Here is a 20413-nt window from a genome sequence, read left to right as displayed (position 1 = left end):
TGAGGTATAGAAGAGAGGTCTGTGAGCAGAAGGGTGAGGTCAGTGAGCAGGGGTGAGGTATAGAAGAGGGGTCTGTGAGCAGGGGGTGAGGTATAGAAGAGCGTGATCTGTGAATAAGGATTGAGGTCTGTGAGCAGGGGTGAGGTATAGAAGATGAGTCTGTGAGCAGGGGTTGAGGTATAGAAGAGGGGTCTGTGAGTAGGGAGTGAGGTATAGAAGAGAGGTCTGTGAGCAAGGGGGTGAGGTATAGAAGAGAGGTCAGTGAGCAGGTGGTGCGGTATAGAAGAGGGGTCTGTGAGCAGGGGGTGAGGTATAGAAGAGAGGTCTGTGAGCAGGGAGTGGGGTATAGAATAGGGGTCTGTGAGTATGGGGTGAGGTATAGAAGAGAGGTCTGTGATCAGGGGGTGAGGTATAGAAGAGAGGTCTATGAGCATGGGTTGAGGTATATCAGAGAGGTCAGTGAGCTGCGGGTGAGGTATAGAAGAGGGGTCTGTGAGCAGGTGGCGAGGTCTGGGGATGTAGAGGGGTCTGTGAGCAGCGGGTGAGATATACAAGAGGGGTCTGTGAGCAGGGGGTGAGGTATAGAAGTGGGGTCAGTGAGCAGGGAGTGAGGTATAGAGGAAAGGTCTGTGAGCAGGGGATGAGGTATAGAACAGAGGTCTGTGAGCAGGGAGTGAGGTATAGAAGAGAGATCTGTGAGCAGGGGGTGAGGTATAGAAGAGAGGTCTGTGAGCAGGGGGTGAGGTATAGAAGAGAGGTCTGTGAGCAGGGAGTGAGGTATAGAAGAGATGGCTGTGAGCAGGGAGTGGGGTATAGAAGAAGGGTCTGTGAGCAGGGGGTGAGGTATAAAAGAGAGGTCTGTGAGCACGGAGTGAAGTATAGAAGAGAGATCTGTGAGCAGGGGGCGAGGTATAGAAGAGAGGTCTGTGAGCAGGGGGTGAGGTATAGAAGAGAGGCCTGTGAGCAGGGGGTGAGGTCTGTGAGCAGGGGGTGAAGTCTGTGTGCAGGGGGTGAAATATAGAAGAGTGGTCTGTGAGCAGGGGGTGAGGTCTGTGAGCAGGGGTGAAGTATAGAAGAGAGGTCTGTGAGCAGCGGGTGAGGTATAGAAGAGAGCCCTGTGAGCGGGGGTGAGGTCTGTGAGCAGGGGTGAGGTCTGTGAGCAGGGGTGAGGTATAGAATAGAGGTCTGTGAGTGGGGGTGAGGTCTGTGAGCAGGAGGTGAGGTACAGAAGACAGGTCTGTGAGGAGGGAGTGAGGCATAGCAGGGGTCAATGAGCATGGGGTGAGGTATAAAAGAGAGGTCTGGTAGGGGTTGAGGTATAGAAGAGTGGTCTGTGAGCAGGGGGTGAGGTATGAAAAAGGTGTCTGTCAGCTGGGGTTGAGGTATAGAAGAGAGGTCTGTGACCGGGGGTGAGGTATAGAAGAGAGGTCTGTGAGGGGGGGTGAGGTATAGAAGTTAGGTCTGTGAGCAGGGGGTGCGGTATAGAAGAGAGGTCTGTTAGCAGGGAGTGAGGTCTGTGAGCAGGTGGTGAGGTCTGTGAGCAGGGATGAGGTCTGTAAGCAGGGGTGAGGTACAGAAGAGAGGTCTGTGAGCGGGGGTGAGGTCTGTGAGCAGGGGGTGAGGTACAGAAGAGAGGTCTGTGAGGAGGGAGTGAGGCATAGGAGGGGTCAGTGAGCATGGGGTGAGGTATAGAAGAGAGGTCTGTAAGAGGTTGAGTTATAGAAGAGTGGTCTGTGAGCAGGGGGTGAGGTATGGAAAAGGTGTCTGTCAGTTGGGGTTGAGGTATAGAAGAGAGGTCTGTGAGCAGGGGGTGAGGTATAGAAGAGAGGCCTGTGAGCAGGAGGTAAGGTATAGAAGAGAGGTCTGTGAGCAGGGGTGAGGTATAGAAGAGAGGTCTGTGAGCGGGATGAGGACTGTGAGCAGGGGGTGAGGTACAGAAGAGAGGTCTGCAAGGAAGTAGTGAGATAAAAGAGGGGCCAGTGAGCAGGGGGTGAGGTATAGAAGATAGGTCTGTGAGCGGGGGTGAGGTATAGAAGAGAGGTCTGTGAGCACAGGGTGCGGTATAGAAGAGAGGTCTGTGAGTAGGGAGTGAGGTCTGTGAGCAGGGGGTGGGGTCTGTGAGCAGAGGGGAGGACTGTGAGCAGGGGTGAGGTACAGGAGAGAGGTCTGTGAGCGGGGGTGAGGTTTGTGAACAGGGGCTGAGGTACAGAAGAGAGTTCTGTGAGGAGGGATTGAGGCATAGGAGGGGTCAGTGAGCAGAGGGTGAGGTATAGAAGAGTGGTCTGTGAGCAGGGGGTGAGGTATGGAAAAGGTTTCTGTCAGCTGGGGGTGAGGTATAGAAGAGAGGTCTGTGAGCAGGGGGTGAAGTATAGAAGAGAGGCCTGTGAGCAGGAGGTGAGGTATATAAGAGATGCCTGTGAGCAGGAGGTGAGGTATAGAAGAGAGGTCTGTGAGCAGGGGGTGAGGTATAGAAGGGAGGTCTGTGAGTGGGATGAGGTCTGTGAGCAGGGGTGAGGTATAGAAGAGAGGTCTGTGAGTGGGGGTGAGGTATAGAAGAGAGGTCTGTGAGCAGAGAGGGAGGTCTGTGAGCAGGGGTGAGGTCTGTAAGCAGGGGGTTGAGGTACAGGAAAGAGGTCTGTGAGGAGGGAGTGAGGTCTGTGATTACGGGGAGGTCTGTGAGCAGGGGTGAGGTCTGTAAGCAGGGGGTTGAGGTACAGAAAAGAGGTCTGTGAGGAGGGAGTGAGGTATTAGAGGGGTCAGTGAGCAGGGGGTGAGGTATAGAAGAGAGGTCTGTGAGTGGGGGTGAGGTATAGAAGAGAGGTCTGTGAGTAGAGAGTGAGGTCTGTGATTACGGGGAGGTCTGTGAGCAGGGGTGAGGTCTGTAAGCAGGGGGTTGAGGTACAGAAAAGAGGTCTGTGAGGAGGGAGTGAGGTATTAGAGGGGTCAGTGAGCAGGGGGTGAGGTATAGAAGAGAGGTCTGTGAGCAAAGAGCGAGGTATGTGAGCACGGGGTGAGGTCTGTGAGCTGGGGTGAGGCATAGAAGAGAGGTCTGTGAGCAAAGAGTGAGGTCTGTGAGCAGGGGGTGTGTTCTGTGAGCAGGGGTGAGGTATAAAAGAGAGGTATGTGAACGGGGTGAGGTCTGTGAGCAGGGGGTGAGGTATAGAAGAGAGGTCTGTGTCTGTGAACGGGGGAGAGGTATAGAAGAGAGGTCTGGGAGCAGGGGTGCAGTATAGAAGAGGTGTCTGTCAGCAGGGGGTGAGGAATGTATGACGTTACAACGCATACATTTACAACGCATGCCTTTACAACACAGTTTTTACATCTCAACATTCTTTACAACGCATACATTTACATCGCATGCCATTATAACTGCATTTCCAACACATTCCAATACATGGCGTTATGCCTTTAGAACACATACCATTACAACGCATATCATTACATTGCATTTAAGGTAAGTGTAGGATAGTGTAGGGGTAAAAATTACTATTCTAACTCCAGGGGGTGCAACAGTAGGGTAAGTGTTGGATAGCGTAGGGGTTAAAATTACTATGCTAACTCCAGGGGGTGCAACAGTAGGGTAAGTGTTGGATAGTGTAGGGGTACTATGAATTGTAATGGTATGCGTTGTAATGACATGCGATGTAATGCCTGCGTTGTAGTGACATGCGTTGTAGTGACATGTGTTGTAGTGTCATGCGTTGTAGTGTCATGCGTTGTAGTAACATGCAATGTAATGGCTGCATTGTAGTGACATGCGTTGCAAAGGATGTTGCGATGTTATAGCTGCGTTGTAAATGTAGTGCGATGTAATGATTGCGTTGTAAAGCTTGTTTCCCAGGGATGAGGTATAGAAGAGAGGTCTGTGAGCAGATAGTGAGGTATGAGGGGTCTGTGAGCAGGGGGAGAGGTATAAGAGGTGTCTGTGAGCAGGAGGGGAGGTATACAAGAGAGGTCTTTGAGCTGGGGATGAGGTATAGAAGAGAGGTCTGTGAGCAGAAGGGTGAGGTCAGTGAGCAGGGGTGAGGTATAGAAGAGGGGTCTGTGAGCAGGGGGTGAGGTATAGAAGAGCGTGATCTGTGAATAAGGATTGAGGTCTGTGAGCAGGGGTGAGGTATAGAAGATGAGTCTGTGAGCAGGGGTTGAGGTATAGAAGAGGGGTCTGTGAGTAGGGAGTGAGGTATAGAAGAGAGGTCTGTGAGCAGGGAGTGGGGTATAGAATAGGGGTCTGTGAGTATGGGGTGAGGTATAGAAGAGAGGTCTGTGATCAGGGGGTGAGGTATAGAAGAGAGGTCTATGAGCATGGGTTGAGGTATATCAGAGAGGTCAGTGAGCTGCGGGTGAGGTATAGAAGAGGGGTCTGTGAGCAGGTGGCGAGGTCTGGGGATGTAGAGGGGTCTGTGAGCAGCGGGTGAGATATACAAGAGGGGTCTGTGAGCAGGGGGTGAGGTATAGAAGTGGGGTCAGTGAGCAGGGAGTGAGGTATAGAGGAAAGGTCTGTGAGCAGGGGATGAGGTATAGAACAGAGGTCTGTGAGCAGGGAGTGAGGTATAGAAGAGAGATCTGTGAGCAGGGGGTGAGGTATAGAAGAGAGGTCTGTGAGCAGGGGGTGAGGTATAGAAGAGAGGTCTGTGAGCAGGGAGTGAGGTATAGAAGAGATGGCTGTGAGCAGGGAGTGGGGTATAGAAGAAGGGTCTGTGAGCAGGGGGTGAGGTATAAAAGAGAGGTCTGTGAGCACGGAGTGAAGTATAGAAGAGAGATCTGTGAGCAGGGGGCGAGGTATAGAAGAGAGGTCTGTGAGCAGGGGGTGAGGTATAGAAGAGAGGCCTGTGAGCAGGGGGTGAGGTCTGTGAGCAGGGGGTGAAGTCTGTGTGCAGGGGGTGAAATATAGAAGAGTGGTCTGTGAGCAGGGGGTGAGGTCTGTGAGCAGGGGTGAAGTATAGAAGAGAGGTCTGTGAGCAGCGGGTGAGGTATAGAAGAGAGCCCTGTGAGCGGGGGTGAGGTCTGTGAGCAGAGGTGAGGTATAGAAGAGAGGTCTGTGAGCGGGGGTGAGGTCTGTGAGTAGGGGTGAGGTATAGAAGAGAGGTCTATGAGCAGGGGGTGAGGTATAGAAGAGAGGTCTGTGAGTGGGTGTGAGGTCTGTGAGCGGAGGTGAGGTATAGAAGAGGGGTCTGTGAGCAGGGGGTGAGGTATAGAAGAGAGGTCTGTGAGCAGGGGGTGAGGTCTGTGAGCAGGGGGTGAGGTATAGAAGAGAGGTCTGTGAGCGGGGGTGAGGTCTGTGAGCAGGGGGTGAGGTATAGAAGAGGGGTCTGTGAGCAGGGAGTGAAGTATAGAAGAGAGGTCTGTGAGCAGGGGGTGAGGTCTGTGAGCAGGGGGTGAGGTATAGAAGAGAGGTCTGTGAGCGGGGGTGAGGTCTGTGAGCAGGGGTGAGGTATAGAAGAGGGGTCTGTGAGCAGGGGGTGAGGTATAGAAGAGAGGTCTGTGAGCAGGGGGTGAGGTCTGTGAGCAGGGGGTGAGGTATAGAAGAGAGGTCTGTGAGCAGGGGGTGAGGTCTATGAGCAGGGGGTGAGGTATAGAAGAGAGGTCTCTGAGCAGGGGCTGAGGTATAGAAGAGAGGTCTGTGAGCAGGGGGTGAGGTCTGTGTGCAGGGGGTGAGGTATAGAAGAGAGGTCTGTGAGCAGGGAGAGTTGGGTATAGAAGAAGGGTCTGTGAGCAGGGGGTGAGGTATAAAAGAGAGTTCAGTGAGCAGGGAGTGAGGTATAGAAGAGAGGTCTGTGAGCAGGGGGTGAGGTATAGAAGAGAGGTCTGTGAGCAGGGAGAGTTGGGTATAGAAGAAGGGTCTGTGAGCAGGGGGTGAGGTATAAAAGAGAGTTCAGTGAGCAGGGAGTGAGGTATAGAAGAGAGGTCTGTGAGCAGGGGGTGAGGTATAGAAGAGAGGTCTGTGAGCAGGGGGTGAGGTCTGTGAGCAGGGGGTGAGGTATAGAAGAGAGGTCTGTGAGCAGGGGGTGAGGTCTATGAGCAGGGGGTGAGGTATAGAAGAGAGGTCTCTGAGCAGGGGCTGAGGTATAGAAGAGAGGTCTGTGAGCAGGGGGTGAGGTCTGTGTGCAGGGGGTGAGGTATAGAAGAGAGGTCTGTGAGCAGGGAGAGTTGGGTATAGAAGAAGGGTCTGTGAGCAGGGGGTGAGGTATAAAAGAGAGTTCAGTGAGCAGGGAGTGAGGTATAGAAGAGAGGTCTGTGAGCAGGGAGTGAGGTTTAGAAGAGGGGTCTGTGAGCAGGGCGTGAGGTCTGTGAGCAGGGGGTGAGGTATAGAAGAGAGGTCATTGAGCAGGGGGTGAGGTATAGAAGAGAGGTCTGTGAGCAGGGGGTGAGGTCTGTGAGCAGGAGGGTGAGGTATAGAAGATGGGTCTGTGAGCAGGGATGGAGGTATAGAAGAGAGGTCTGTGAGCAGCGGGTGAGGTATAGAAGAGAGGTCTGTGAGCAGGGGGTGAGCTCTGTGAGCAGGGGTGAAGTATAGAAAAGAGGTTTCTGAGCAGTTCTGCTGCTACCTCGTATAAAGCACAGGCAGCCAGCGGTCCTAGGAAGTAAACGCAATCCGCTTACGTGGAAAAAGAACTCCTGGCAGGAGCCTTACAATCTTCCTTCATGTATGAAGGGAAACAAATGACCTGAGTGACAAGGTATTGATCTGTGAATGAACCACTGAAGGCCAGGATCCGCAGACAGGGCAGCTTCTCTATGCCAGTGGCTTCAAAGTGCCAACGCTTCCAAGCCTGGTGGTGGGCACACAGATCCCTCCGACTGTCCGTGGGCAGAGGGTTAAAGTGCATCCAAGATGGGGCCATGTTGCACAAAGCCCATCCCGCCTACAAAGGGGTTGGACCTTCCATCAGTGATTGGAAAATGTGGTTCTGCATTTATACTGCATTTTCAAATCGCTGATCATTATAACCTTACAAGAGAGGCTGGACAATGGTCAACGTTTTAATTCCACCAACACTCTCTTTGGAGACGGTTTAAAAACGTCCATTTCAGATGTACGAGCTTTAATCACTGTTGAAGGGTGTATAGGAAGCTTCCATGTTTAAATGGGTATTCACTGGTCCCAGACAGACATGAAAATACAGATTTAGGCCTGATTCACAAAGGTAACTTCCACTTTTGAGTAACTTTCTCTCCACTGATGACCACTTAAAGATTCCCTGGATTAAATTTGTCATCAACTGCTTCTTAGAGATTTATGGTTTCAATTTTAAAGAGGACTGCTATGCTACCTCCAGTCTGTCCAAAGCAGAGATGAAGTCAGTTTTTATGAACCATAAATCAGAGAGGCGGGAGAGGATCAGTGGCAATCTTATTACATGTATGCTCTACGGAAGATTTTGTGAAACTGTGGGTTTTCAACCGTATTTGGGTTTAGTCACCCGAGCTTCCCACCAGTTTGTCCTCACGAGATTAAGGTTCGGGATAGTGCACCATTTGGTGGCCTTCCCTTGCATTAAAAAACACCCGTATGGTCCATGTCCATGTGATAATGTTTCGGCACAAAGCACTATGCACTTTCTACTGCTGTGTAATTTATATGGTAATTTTCGCTTATCTTATTTAAAACCTATCCTCTTGAAATATGGAGTTAGGAATGTACAAGATGCTATGAAGTTGCTTTTTAATCCCTTTCCCGATGTTTGCTTTCTCACTGCTACTTTTCTCCTACAGGCTATCAAAGTAAGGTCTAGTATGCTGTTTTAATTATCTTAACTGTTTTTAAATCATGTAAACTGTATTGTAGTTTTTATTATTATGGTTTTATGACTGATGTATTTGTTGTGTAATTGTATATGCTTTCATGGACTTTGTGTTTAAGCTCCGAATAAAGCCTTATGAAACTGAATCTGAGTACCTTTATTACTTTTCGGTTGGAATTATTTTTTTAATTTAAACTTCAGAAAAATAATTTTATTTTAATTTCATGTCTTTCCCTTCCATTGCTTAAAGTTTTAATTCAAAATGAATGTAATAGTACTATCGCCTTTTGTGTTCTACATTTAAGTTAAGTTTATAAAATGAACTTACAATAATATTTATGATAAACATATTTTAACCTTTATTTTAAACTTAAATACATTTTTTAAATGTTCCCATCAAACAGACTCTCAGTCCTTCACATTGCAGGGGACACCCCGATCGCACTTCAAAGGGGGGAGGGGCAGAGATCTCCCTGGAGGCACGTGCAGTGAGGGACTGCACCTTCCTGCAGGGGGATGTCTTGGGGTCCATAGGATCATCCTTCCCCCTTGCAGGGGCCACCCTCGGGAGTCGCATGAACTGTGCCCCACCTCTTTGTGGCCCACGGTTAGTGAGCCTCCTGGCGGTCTCTTAGCCTCTGGGTCCACATGAGTGCAGATGTGAAGTGCTCGATTCACCCCCCCATGTAAGGGGGAACGCCCCGTTAGGGCTCAATGTGTCCTAGCTCTGTCTGTATTAAAGAAGGGAACACACGAGCGTCTGCGGTCACTTGTGTAATACCAGTGATTTGGAGGTATAGAAAGAGGGTGCAATGCGCATTGCACCCCTGGGCACTATAGATAATACTGCCCCTGGCAATAACTGGGTGTAATAAACAGCACGACACTTATGATTGCAACCGCTACACAAATAGTTGTTTGCACAGAGACCATTATTTCCCAGACCTCTAATAATCAGGACCTAGTTTGCCGAACGGGGTACTCTGTCCCAAACCTGATGGATATCCTGTCTACCCTATTACAAGTGTAATGTAATATAATGTACTTATTTTAAGACGGGCAGGATATCAGTCATATTTGTGATAGACTTACCCATCAGTCGATCTCTAAATCTGGCCCTTAGTCATCAATCTCACAAAGCCTGGTCCCTTTAAACTGACAGTCCTGTCCCCGACACTCACCTCGAATTGACCTGACTGACAGTCCTGTCCCCCGACACTCACCTCGGGTTGACCTGACTGACAGTCCTGTCCCCCGACACTCACCTCGGGTTGACATGGCTGACAGTCCTGTCCCCCGACACTCACCTCGGGTTTACCTGATTGACAGTCCTTTTCCCCGACACTCACCTCGGGTTGACCTTACTGACAGTCCTGTCCCCCGACACTCACCTCGGGTTGACATGGCTGACAGTCCTGTCCCCCGATACTCACCTCGAGTTCACCTGACTGACAGTCCTTTCCCCTGACACTCACCTCGGGTTGACTTGACTGACAGTCCTGTCCCCCGACACTCACCTTTGGTTGACATGGCTGACAGTCCTGTTGCCTGACACTCACCTCGGGTTGACCTGCCTGACAGTCCTGTCCCCCGACACTCACCTTGGGTTGACATGGCTGACAGTCCTTTCCCCCGACACTCACCTCGGGTTGACCTGACTGACAGTCCTGTCCCCCAACACTCACCTTGGGTTGACATGGCTGACAGTCCTGTTGCCCGACACTCACCTCGGGTTGACCTAGCTGACAGTCCTGTCCCCCAACACTTACCTCAGGTTGACCTGGCTGATATCCTGTCCCCCGACACTCACCTCGGGCTGACCTAGCTGACAGTCCTGTACCTGACACTTACCTGGGGTTCACCTCTGGTTCACCTGGCTGACAGTCCTGTCCCCGACACTCACCTTGGGTTGACCTGGCTGACAGTCTCCTGTCCCCCGGCACTCACCTCGGGTTGACCTAGCTAACATTCCTATTCCCAACACGCACCACGGGTTGACCTGGCTGACAGTCCTGTCCCCGACACTCGCCTCAGGTTCACCTTGTATTGACCTGGCTGATAGTCCTGTACCCGACACTCACCTTGGGTTGACCTAGCTGACAGTCCTGTCCCCGACACTCACCTTGGGTTGAGCTAGCTGACAGTCCTGTCCCCCGACACTCACCTCGGGTTGACCTGGCTACCTGTCCTGTCCCCGACACTCACCTCGGGTTGACCAGACTGACAGTACTGTCCGCCGACACTCTTCTCGGGTTGACCTGGCTACCCGTCCTGTCTCCTACACTCACTTCGGGTTGACTTAGCTGACAGTCCTGTCCCCCGACACTCACCTCAGGTTGACCTGGCTGACTGTCCTGACTCTCACCTTGGGTTGACCTGGCTGACGGGAATGTTGAGTCTGGCTGCAATGTCCTCCACTGTCTCGTTGCCCTCTGAGATGATCCCCACACCTTTGGCGATGGCCTTGGCAGTGATTGGATGGTCTCCGGTTACCATGATGACCTGCAGACAAAGGTCAGAGGACATGAAGGAAAGATCCTGGGAAAGAATGACTCAGATGGGAATCACAGATTGTGAAAGTGGAATGTTGTTAATGGATGAGGTTACGGGGCACAGAGAATGGATTCTGGGAAAGAATTAGGAAGGCAGGAGAAGGCTAGAAATGAATGGGTCAAGTACAGGTCATCTCTCATAGGGCAAGGAGAAAGCATTCTGGGAAATAGGCAGAGGTCATAGAGCATGGAACAAGAATCCCGGAAATGAATGGGTCAGAGAGAGAAAATAAGGCATTGATGGAGGATTCTGGGCATGCAAACATCAGGATAAATCCTAAGAATTCTGGGAAAGGATGGGACAGGTGGAGGTTGTATTGCTTGTTGGAAGGGTTGTAAGATAATACAGATCTGATCATGGGGGCACGGAGGAAGGATTCTGGGCAAGAACAAGCCAGTGGCAGAAGATGCAGGGTGAGAAACATCAAATTGGTGCTTTATGGATTAAGCAGAGGTCGTGTGTGTGTAATGGAAAGGTCTGTAAAAACCTAAAACTACATATTTTGGCCCCAGTTCATGGCAGAGGCCTGCATTATTCTGCTCTTGTTTGTCAAGGTCAGAGAGCTGCATTGTTCTGACCAAGGAGGCTGGGACCGGGCCCTAAATTACATTCTTGGCTTTTAAGCTAAGGCCGATGTCTGCATTTTAGAGCTCATCTTGTTCAGGTGTCATGGTTGCATTTTCAGGGCCTGCTCATTTCAGATTTAATTTTTGTATTCTGAGCCCTGGTTCTGCAGGTCTAATGGCTGCATTTTTGGACCCTGTTGTGTTCACCACTAAGACATGTAGTTTTAGGCTTGGCTTAGTCACGGCTGTTGCCTGTATTTTTAGGCTTTGCTTGGTCAAAGCTCCTGCCTGTATTTTTAAGCTTGCCTTGGTCATGGCTGTCGCCTGTATATTTAGGCTTGGCTTGGTCAAGGCCGTTGCCTGTATTTTTCAGCTTTACTTGGTCAAGGCTGTTGCCTGTATTTTTAGATGTGGCGTGTGAAAGGCTGTTGCTAATATGTTTAGACTTGGCTACTTCACGGCTGTTGCCAGTATATTTAGACTTGCCTTGATCATGGCTGTTGCCTGCATTTTAAGGCGTGGCTTGTTCAAGGCCATTGCCTGTATTTTTAGGCTTGGCCTGGTCATGGCTGTCGCCTGTATTTTTAGGCTTGGCCTGGTCATTGCTGTAATCTTAAGGACCATCTAGTACGGGCAGCTTTACCATCCTCTAGACCCGCCACGACCCTTGATGCCCATTGGGGCTTAGAGCCCCTAATTGGACATGCCAAATGTGGTAATTGCAATGTTTGCCGAACAACCATGGAAGGGAAAGATTTTATATTCAACAATGTGTCTATTAAATTGAATTCCTTTTCCAACTGCAATACCTGCAATGTTATTTACTTGATTTTATGCCCATGCAATAAAATTTACATTGGCCAGACCACGCAAAAGGTGAAGTTACGAATTGGACAACACAGGAGCAGAGTGCGATGCAAAACTCCAAATGCCCCTCTTGTCGAACACTTTACTGAAATGGGGCACAATGAGGATGACATCAAATGGACTGTGATCAAAGTCATCAAACAACCACCAAGAGGAGGAGACATTGCCAAAATTCTCAACAAAGAAGAATTAAGAATGATCATTCGCACAAACAGTATCAGAAATGGCCTGAATCGGAATGAGGACTGGACTAATCTAATTTAAAAAGACTACACTGGTTCAATGTAAATTTTACATTATTTTCCTTTATACCGACTCTCTGCTCTTGTCCTGCTATTTACATAGTCCTCATCACATGTACAGCCTTGTGTTTTTTTCCATTATAGGTAATTTTTAAACACTTGAGTACATATTGGTTTCGCATTATTGGTTTCATGCTCTAATTGTCAGTAAGTTTTAACAAGGTACTGCGTGGCCCCCCATGTACATGTGTGTTAATGTATATAACTCTCATTTTCACTCTACCGTCCACTGGCTTTCCATGCCTTTCTCTCCTGTCCTTAGTCTATCCCCTCACCCAAGATGGCGCCTTATGACGCGCGTTGCACGTCTTGAGTCACAAGTGTTAAAACCTGGAGCACAGCGCGAACGCACTGTCACTCGGTAAAGCACCCCTGAGGACACCGCGGAAAATCGGTAAGCGCGGGCACGCTTACTTCCTTTTCTCACGCTGGAAAGTTGGAAACCTTATGTTTGTAATGGTTCTGGCACCAAACCAATGTTGGTTCCTTGTTATTTTTCCAGTGTATTGTCACGCATCCGGGGGATCTGTTTTTCATTAGTTGACTCCTGGTTATTCTGGTGAGATAATATTGACTCACGAACGGCTATTGTTTGCTAAAGGTGAGCGCTTGGACTCTTTTCACTCTTTTAGTCACAAGACACCCATTAAGCCAAACAACAACTAATGTTTGTTCCATAGTGGGATCCACGCCAGCAGGTTTTTCAATTTTAATTAATTTCTTCCCCAGTGTATGAACACGTCAACACTTGGTCTATACATAGACCTCTGATACGGAACGCGCGTTGCAATTGACTCAAGATTCATTTTTGACTGTCAAGGTGAGCCACGCTTAGTTTACACTTGTCCTTTCACAAAATCCTTTTATCACACGGCCCACCTAATCTTTTAATCTGTTGCCCTTCAGAATTGCTTATTGGTCCCTATACAGCCTTGGACTCACCTCTCTAATGGGATTTTGTTCCTCTATGCTTTGAGGTTTGTGCTATTACCGTAATGTCCATTTGATTTCGGTTAATGTTGTGTGCCACCTGTGAGTTCCCCTGCACACATTAGCAGTCCGCATAAACGCACTGTAATTTCGCTGCACGGCTGATTCTATTCTTATTCGGTGCTCCGCCTAGTAGGGTCTAGCGGCACTTGCATCCATTTGTGGTTAACTTTACATCACTTTGTAGACCACATGGTTCAAATAAGGGTCCAATCTCACATCCACGCATTGGCCCTTTGCATTAATACACTGATGCCGACCCACTTTAAGATCTGTGTGATCCATCTGCCTTGCCACTAGATACAGTCTCACACTTGCGAGTTAGACACCCGGTTATAGACACAGCGTGCCAGATCTTTATCACGTTCACATCACGTTTGCTTTTATTTGGATAAATTGAGATAGTTTTCATACATGTACTGGTCCATCACTATCAGGTCGCCCTAATTCTGTCCTTTTACTCCTCCCATCCTTTTTCCCCCCACACCCATTTTTTCCACAGGCAATTTCTCTTAAATCAGGCATGCACTAATCATTGTCCTGATGATGATCCTACTATCGTCTTGAAAAGATCGAAACGTTGTCGACCCATATAAAACAGCTTGCACATTAATCCATTGCGTAAAAAAGTGCATTGACTGTTTTTCTAAGCTTGATACATTTGATACTTTACAAGCTATAACTGTCTTGCCTGAAATGTCCTTGTGTGTTTTATAATTGTCATGATCCCTATGGGATACAGGATTGTGTCCCACGAGAATTTTGTTTTCAAATTTGTTCATTGATTTATTACAAGATTAAATCGTTTGTCCGGCTGGACATTCTGGGCCCGATTCACAGAACTAACTTAAGAAAAAATCCTAAACTTACTACCATTTTGGTATTCACAGAATGCACTTACTGCTTTTGGTATTCACAGAATGCACTTACTACTTTTGGTATTCACAGAATGGATTTACGACTACTAACTTTACGTCCGTACTCGGGCTGGAAATTCCGGCCCGGAGGCGGAGCTTCCGGCCCGGAGGCGGGGCTTCCGGCCCAGAGGCGGGGCTTCCGGCCCGGAGGCGGAGCTTCCGGCCCAGAGTTGGAGATTTTGGCCATGGCTAAATCTCCGACACTGGCCGGAATCCCCACCTCCGGGCCGGAAGCTCCGCCTCCGGGCCGGAAGCTCCGCCTCCGGGCCGGAATTTCCAGCCCGAGTGCGGACGTAAAGTTAGTAGTCGTAAATCCATTCTGTGAATACCAAAAGTAGTAAGTGCATTCTGTGAATACCAAAAGTAGTAAGTTTAGGATTTTGTCTTAAGTTAAATCTATGAATCGGGCCCATTGAATATAGCATTGATTCCAATCTATATTTATCCTATTGTCATCTCACTTGTTTAAGGACCACTGTTTGCATGCATAACTGTCACCCAAGGTTCTTAATTACCTTCAGGGTTCCCTTGTTTTTCTCCAAAAAATGTATTTTTAGGCTTGGCCTGGTCATGGCTGTCACCTGTATTTTTAGGCTTGGCCTGGTCATGGCTGTTGCCTGTATTTTTACGCTTGGCTTGGTGATGGTCGTTGCCTGTATGTTTAGGTGTTACTTGCTCATGGCAGTTGCCTGTATTTTTCGGATTGTCTTGGCCATGGTTGATGTCTGCATTTTTCAGATTGGCTTGACCATGGCTGATGCCTTAATGTTTTGAATCCGTCTTGTTAAAGGCTGAAGCCTTCATTTTTAGACCTGCCTTGTCAGGGCTGATGATTGTAGATTTAGGCATGCCTTCTTCAGGGCAGATGCCTGCATTTTTGAGCCTAGCTAGTTCAAGGCTAATGCTTGAATTTGCTGGCCTGGCTTTTTTTAGGGCTGTTAACTGTTTATTATTGGCCTGCCTTGTAGAGTAAGGACTAATGCCTGTATTTTTGGGCCCGGCTTTTTCATGGCTGATGCTGGTATTTTTTTGGCCTGATTTGTTCAGGAATTATGTCTGTATGTTTTGGCTGGGCTTGTTCATGGCTGATGTCTGTATTTTTGGGCCTGGTTTGTGAAGGACTGATGTCTGGATGTTTTGCCTGGGGTTGTTCAGGGCTGATGTCTGTATGTTTTGCCTGGGCTTGTTCAGGGCTGATACCTGTATTTTTGGGCCCGGCTTGTTCAGGGCTGATGTTTGTATTTTTGGGCCCGGCTTGTTCAGGGCTGATGTCTGTATTTTTGGGCCTGGTTTGTGAAGGACTGATGTCTGTATGTTTTGCCTGGGCTTGTTCAGGGCTGATGTCTGTATTTTTGGGCCCGGCTTGTTCATGGCTGATGTCTGTATTTTTGGGCCTGGTTTCTGCAGGAATGATGCCTGTATGTTTTGCCTGGGCTTGTTCAAGGATGATGTCTGTATTTTTGGGCCTGGTTTGTGAAGGACTGATGTCTGGATGTTTTGCCTGGGCTTGTTCAGGGCTGATGTCTGTATTTTTGGGCCCGGCTTGTTCAGGGCTGATGTCTGTATTTTTTGGGCCCAGCTTGTTCAGGGCTGATGTCTGTATTTTTTGGGCCCAGCTTGTTCGTGGCTGATGTCTGTATTTTTGGGCCTGGTTTGTGAAGGACTGATGTCTGTATGTTTTGCCTGGGCTTGTTCAGGGCTGATGTCTGTATTTTGGGGCCTGGTTTGTGCAGGAATGATGTCTGTATGTTTTGCCTGGGCTTGTTCAAGGATGATGTCTGTATGTTTTGGCTGGCCTTGTTCAGGGCTGATGTCTGTATTTTTAGGCCTGGTTTGTGCAAGACTGATATCTGTATTTTTTGGCATGTTCAGGAATGATAACTAGATTTGTTATTTTATTTTATATTCACGTCTGCTCAGGATTTATGTCCGTATTTTTAGAGATGATCTTTTCAGGTGTGGCGGGTGCATTTTTAGGGCCCTGGTTTATTAAAGGACTGGTTTGTTGACTATAACCTTCATTGCAGACACTTTGCACTGATACAGAAGAAATGTAGGTCACATCCCTACACATCATGGCTGCTGCCTGTGTACTCGGCAATGGAGCAACGTGTACTTGCAGAAGATCAAACGTGGTACAAACCGGTTTCGTGTTTTTTGCTGTCCTTACATAGTAAGAGGTGGATAGTGAACGATGCTCCCTGCACTTTTCAAAGGAGAAAGATGGGACAGAGCTCGAGACGCAATCAATTCGATCCATTATTGGACAGACTAAAAACAGTGCAAAATCCACGTGCTTTATTTTTTTAAAGGGCTGTTTACTGATCGAGCCTCTCATGGGCATGCATGTGTGGACATGAACATTCCGTGTTGTGCAGACAGTAAATTAGTGCCTTTGCTGTATTTTGCTCCAGTGCAAATTTTCTGTAACACGGTCCTGGCGTACAAGGGGCTGAAGATGTCTGTGTTTTCACTTTTGATGGTGCCTCTTCTGTGACCCACCGGCTTCAGTGCTTGCTCCCTGTCAGTATCTCTGTTGTATTCCTCTCTTCTCACCAACTCCTTTCGGGGCAAATTATCAAGCACTGCGTTAAAATTATCACCGCTTTAGCGGCAGAAAACTGCCGCTAAAGCGGCGATAATGGGCTTGATAATATGCCCTTGAGAATTCCCATAGAAGCCCATGTTGACACCAGAACATGGTCTTCTATGGGAATTCTCCAGGGCATATTATCAAGCCCATTATCGCAGCTTTAGCGACCGTTTTCAGCCGCTAAAGCGGCGATAATTTTAATGCTGTTTCTTGATAATATGCCCCTTCTTTCTCTCTACTTTTACTTGCATTTTCTCTTCCTCTGCCAAATATGAATTTGGATCTGTGTTTTGGGTCCCAAAAGGCATCCTCTCCCCGCTTAATCCATTTCACTCTCTACCCTCACGCCAGCTATGAGATGTAAAATACCTGCTCATCCTCGAAGGGCCCCCACTCTCACCCAAAGTCACTTCTGATCCTTCGGCATCCTCAGTCACACCTCCACGTCACTGCAGGTACTCATTCTCACCTCTGATCTGAGCTCCCTCACTCGCACCCTGAAGTCAGTCCCTATCCTTCGAAAGCTCACTCTCACCTCTGATCCTAGCTCCCTTACTTGCACCCTGAAGTCAGTCCCTATCCTTCGAAAGCTCACTCTCACCTCTGATCCGAGCTCCCTCAGTCGCACCCTGAGGTCAGTCCCTATCCTTCGAAAGCTCACTCTCACCTCTGATCCGACCTCCCTCAGTCGCACCCTGAGGTCAGTCCCTATCCTTCGAAAGCTCACTCTCACCTCTGATCCGAGCTCCCTCAGTCGCACCCTGAGGTCAGTCCCTATCCTTCGAAAGCTCACTCTCACCTCTGATCCGAGCTCCCTCACTCGCACCCTGAGGTCAGTCCCTATCCTTCGAAAACTCACTCTCACCTCTGATCCGACCTCCCTCAGTCGCACCCGGAGGTCAGTCCCTATCCTTCGAAAGCTCACTCTCACCTCTGATCCGAGCTCCCTCACTCGCACCCTGAGGTCAGTCCCTATCCTTCGAAAACTCACTCTCACCTCTGATCCGACCTCCCTCACTCGCACCCTGAGGTCAGTCCCTATCCTTCGAAAACTCACTCTCACCTCTGATCCGACCTCCCTCACTCGCACTCTGAAGTCAGTCCCTATCCTTCGAAAACTCACTCTCACCTCTGATCCTAGCTCCCTTACTTGCACCCTGAAGTCAGTCCCTATCCTTCGAAAACTCACTCTCACCTCTGATCCGAGCTCCCTCAGTCGCACCCGGAGGTCAGTCCCTATCCTTCAAAAGCTCACTCTCACCTCTGATCCATACTCCCTCACTCGCACCCGGAGGTCAGTCCCTATCCTTCAAAAGCTCACTCTCACCTCTGATCCGAGCTCCCTCACTTGCACCATGAAGTCACTCCTGACCCCCTGTCCTGCGCTGACTCACTGTCACCTGGATGTCTCTCTCACTTATGTACCAGTCCTGATCTGAATGACTTCACTTTCACCTTTGATCCGAGCTGCCTCACTCGTGACCCTTAAGTCAGTCCCTATCCTTCGAATGCTCACTCTCACCTTTGATCCGAGCTCCCTCACTTGGACCATGAAGTCAGTCCATATCCTTCGAAAGCTCACTCTCACCTCTGATCCGAGCTCCCTCACTTGCACCATGAAGTTAGTCCCTATCCTTGGAAAGTTCACTCTCACCTTTGATCCGAGCTGCCTCACTTTCACCCTCAAGTCACATCTCATCTTTCAGTCACACCTCCGCGTCAGCCTTTATCGCTGCTGGTCCCCAATCTCTTCTCCGATCCGAGCTCCCTCATTCGCACCCTTAAGTCACTCCTGATCCGCTGGCCCTGCACTGACTCGCTCTCACCTGGATGACTCTCTCACCCAGGTACCACTCCTGATCTGAATGACCTCACTCTCTCCTCTGATCTGAGCTCCTTCACTCACAGTCACTCCCGATCCGCTGTCAGACTCGCTGTCACCTGGATGGCTCTCTCACTCAGGTACTACTCCTGATCCAAGCTCCTTCACTCGCCGTCACTCCCGATCCGCTGTCCTGTGCAGACTCGCTGTCACCTGGATGGCTCTCTCACTCAGGTACTACTCCTGATCCAAGCTCCTTCACTCGCAGTCACTCCTGATCCGCTGTCCTGTGCAGACTCGCCATCACCTGGATGGCTCTCTCACTCAGGTACTACTCCTGATCCGAGCTCCTTCACTCGCCGTCACTCCCGATCCGCTGTCCTGTGCAGACTCGCTGTCACCTGGATGGCTCTCTCACTCAGGTACTACTCCTGATCCAAGCTCCTTCACTCGCCGTCACTCCCGATCCGCTGTCCTATGCAGACTCGCTGTCACCTGGATGGCTCTCTCACTCAGGTAATACTCCTGATCCGAGCTCCTTCACTCGCCGTCACTCCTGGTCCGCTGTCCTGTGCAGACTCGCTGTCACCTGGATGGCTCTCTCACTCAGGTAATACTCCTGATCCGAGCTCCTTCACTCACAGTCACTCCTGATCCGCTGTCCTGTGCATACTCTCCATCACCTGAATGGCTCTCACTCACGTAATACTCCTGATCTGAGCTCCTTCACTCACAGTCACTCCTGATCCCCTGCCCTGTGCTGACTCGCTGTTACCTGGATGGCTTTCTCACTCAGATACTGCTCCTGATCCGAGCTCCTTCACTCGCAGTCACTCCTGATCCGCAGTACTGTGCAGACTCGCTGTCACCTAGATGGCTCTCTCACTCAGGTAATACTCCTGATCCGAGCTCCTTCACTCGCTGTCACTTCCGATCTGCTGTCCTGTGCAGACTCACCGTCACCTGCATGGCTCTCTCACTCAGGTACTACTCCTGATCCAAGCTCCTTCACTCGCAGTCACTCCTGATCCGCTGTCCTGTGCAGACTCGCTGTCACCTGGATGGCTCTCTCACTCAGGTAATACTCCTGATCCGAGCTCCTTCACTCGCAGTCACTCCCGATCCGCTGTCCTGTGCAGACTCGCTGTCACCTGGATGTCTCTCTCACTCAGGTACTACTCCTGATCCGAGCTCCTTCACTCGCAGTCACTCCCGATCCGCTGTCCTGTGCAGACTCGCTGTCACCTGGATGGCTCTCTCACTCAGGTAATACTCCTGATCCGAGCTCCTTCACTCGCAGTCACTCCTGATCCGCTGTCCTGTGCAGACTCGCTGTCACCTGGATGGCTCTCTCACTCAGGTACTACTCCTGATCCGAGCTCCTTCACTCACAGTCACTCCTGATCCCCTGCCCTGTGCTGACTCGCTGTTACCTGGATGGCTCTCTCACTCAGGTACTACTCCTGATCCGAGCTCCTTCACTCGCAGTCACTAACGATCCGCTGTCCTGTGCAGACTCGCTGTCACCTGGATGGCTCTCTCACTCAGGTAATGCTCCTGATCCGAGCTCCTTCACTCGCAGTCACTCCTGACCCGCTGTCCTGTGCAGACTCGCTGTCACCTGGATGGCTCTCTCACTCAGGTACTACTCCTGATCCGAGTTCCTTCACTCGCCATCACTCCCGATCTGCTGTCCTGTGCAGACTCGCTGTCACCTGGATGGCTCTCTCACCCAGGTACCACTCCTGATCTGAGCTCCTTCACTCGCAGTCACTCCCGATCCGCTGTCCTGTGCAGACTCGCTTTCACCTGGATGGCTCTCTCACCCAGGTACCACTCCTGATCTGAATGACCTCACTCTCACCTCCTGTCGTGAACGCTGTGACGGTTCCCGCTCTAACTCTTCTATTTGCAGCATTCACTTCTATCAGACTCTACTATTTCTATTCTGCGCCTGTCCCAGATTCTTCTATGTCTTTCATAGAAAGGGTAAAGTTTTCAAGACATGCGTAGAACCATTTATATCATGTCTGCTCACTGTATAGGAGGACATTTTTTTGC

General features: G+C 49.6%; 1 protein-coding gene across 1 annotated transcript in view; it reads right to left on the bottom strand.

The window, feature by feature from the left end:
• The window catches only part of ATP1A3 (ATPase Na+/K+ transporting subunit alpha 3), a 410340-nt gene that overhangs the window by 96214 nt on the left and 293713 nt on the right, over nt 1-20413 (bottom strand). Inside the window, 1 exon segment of the mRNA XM_085615596.1 lies at nt 10108-10244. Coding sequence (XP_085471722.1) covers nt 10108-10244 — 137 coding nt within the window.

Source organism: Triturus cristatus, chromosome 7 (assembly GCF_964204655.1).
Source record: "Triturus cristatus chromosome 7, aTriCri1.1, whole genome shotgun sequence".
Lineage (NCBI taxonomy): Eukaryota > Metazoa > Chordata > Amphibia > Caudata > Salamandridae > Triturus > Triturus cristatus.
The sequence above is the reverse complement of the archived record's forward strand: the minus strand, read 5'-3'. Positions and strand labels throughout refer to the sequence as shown.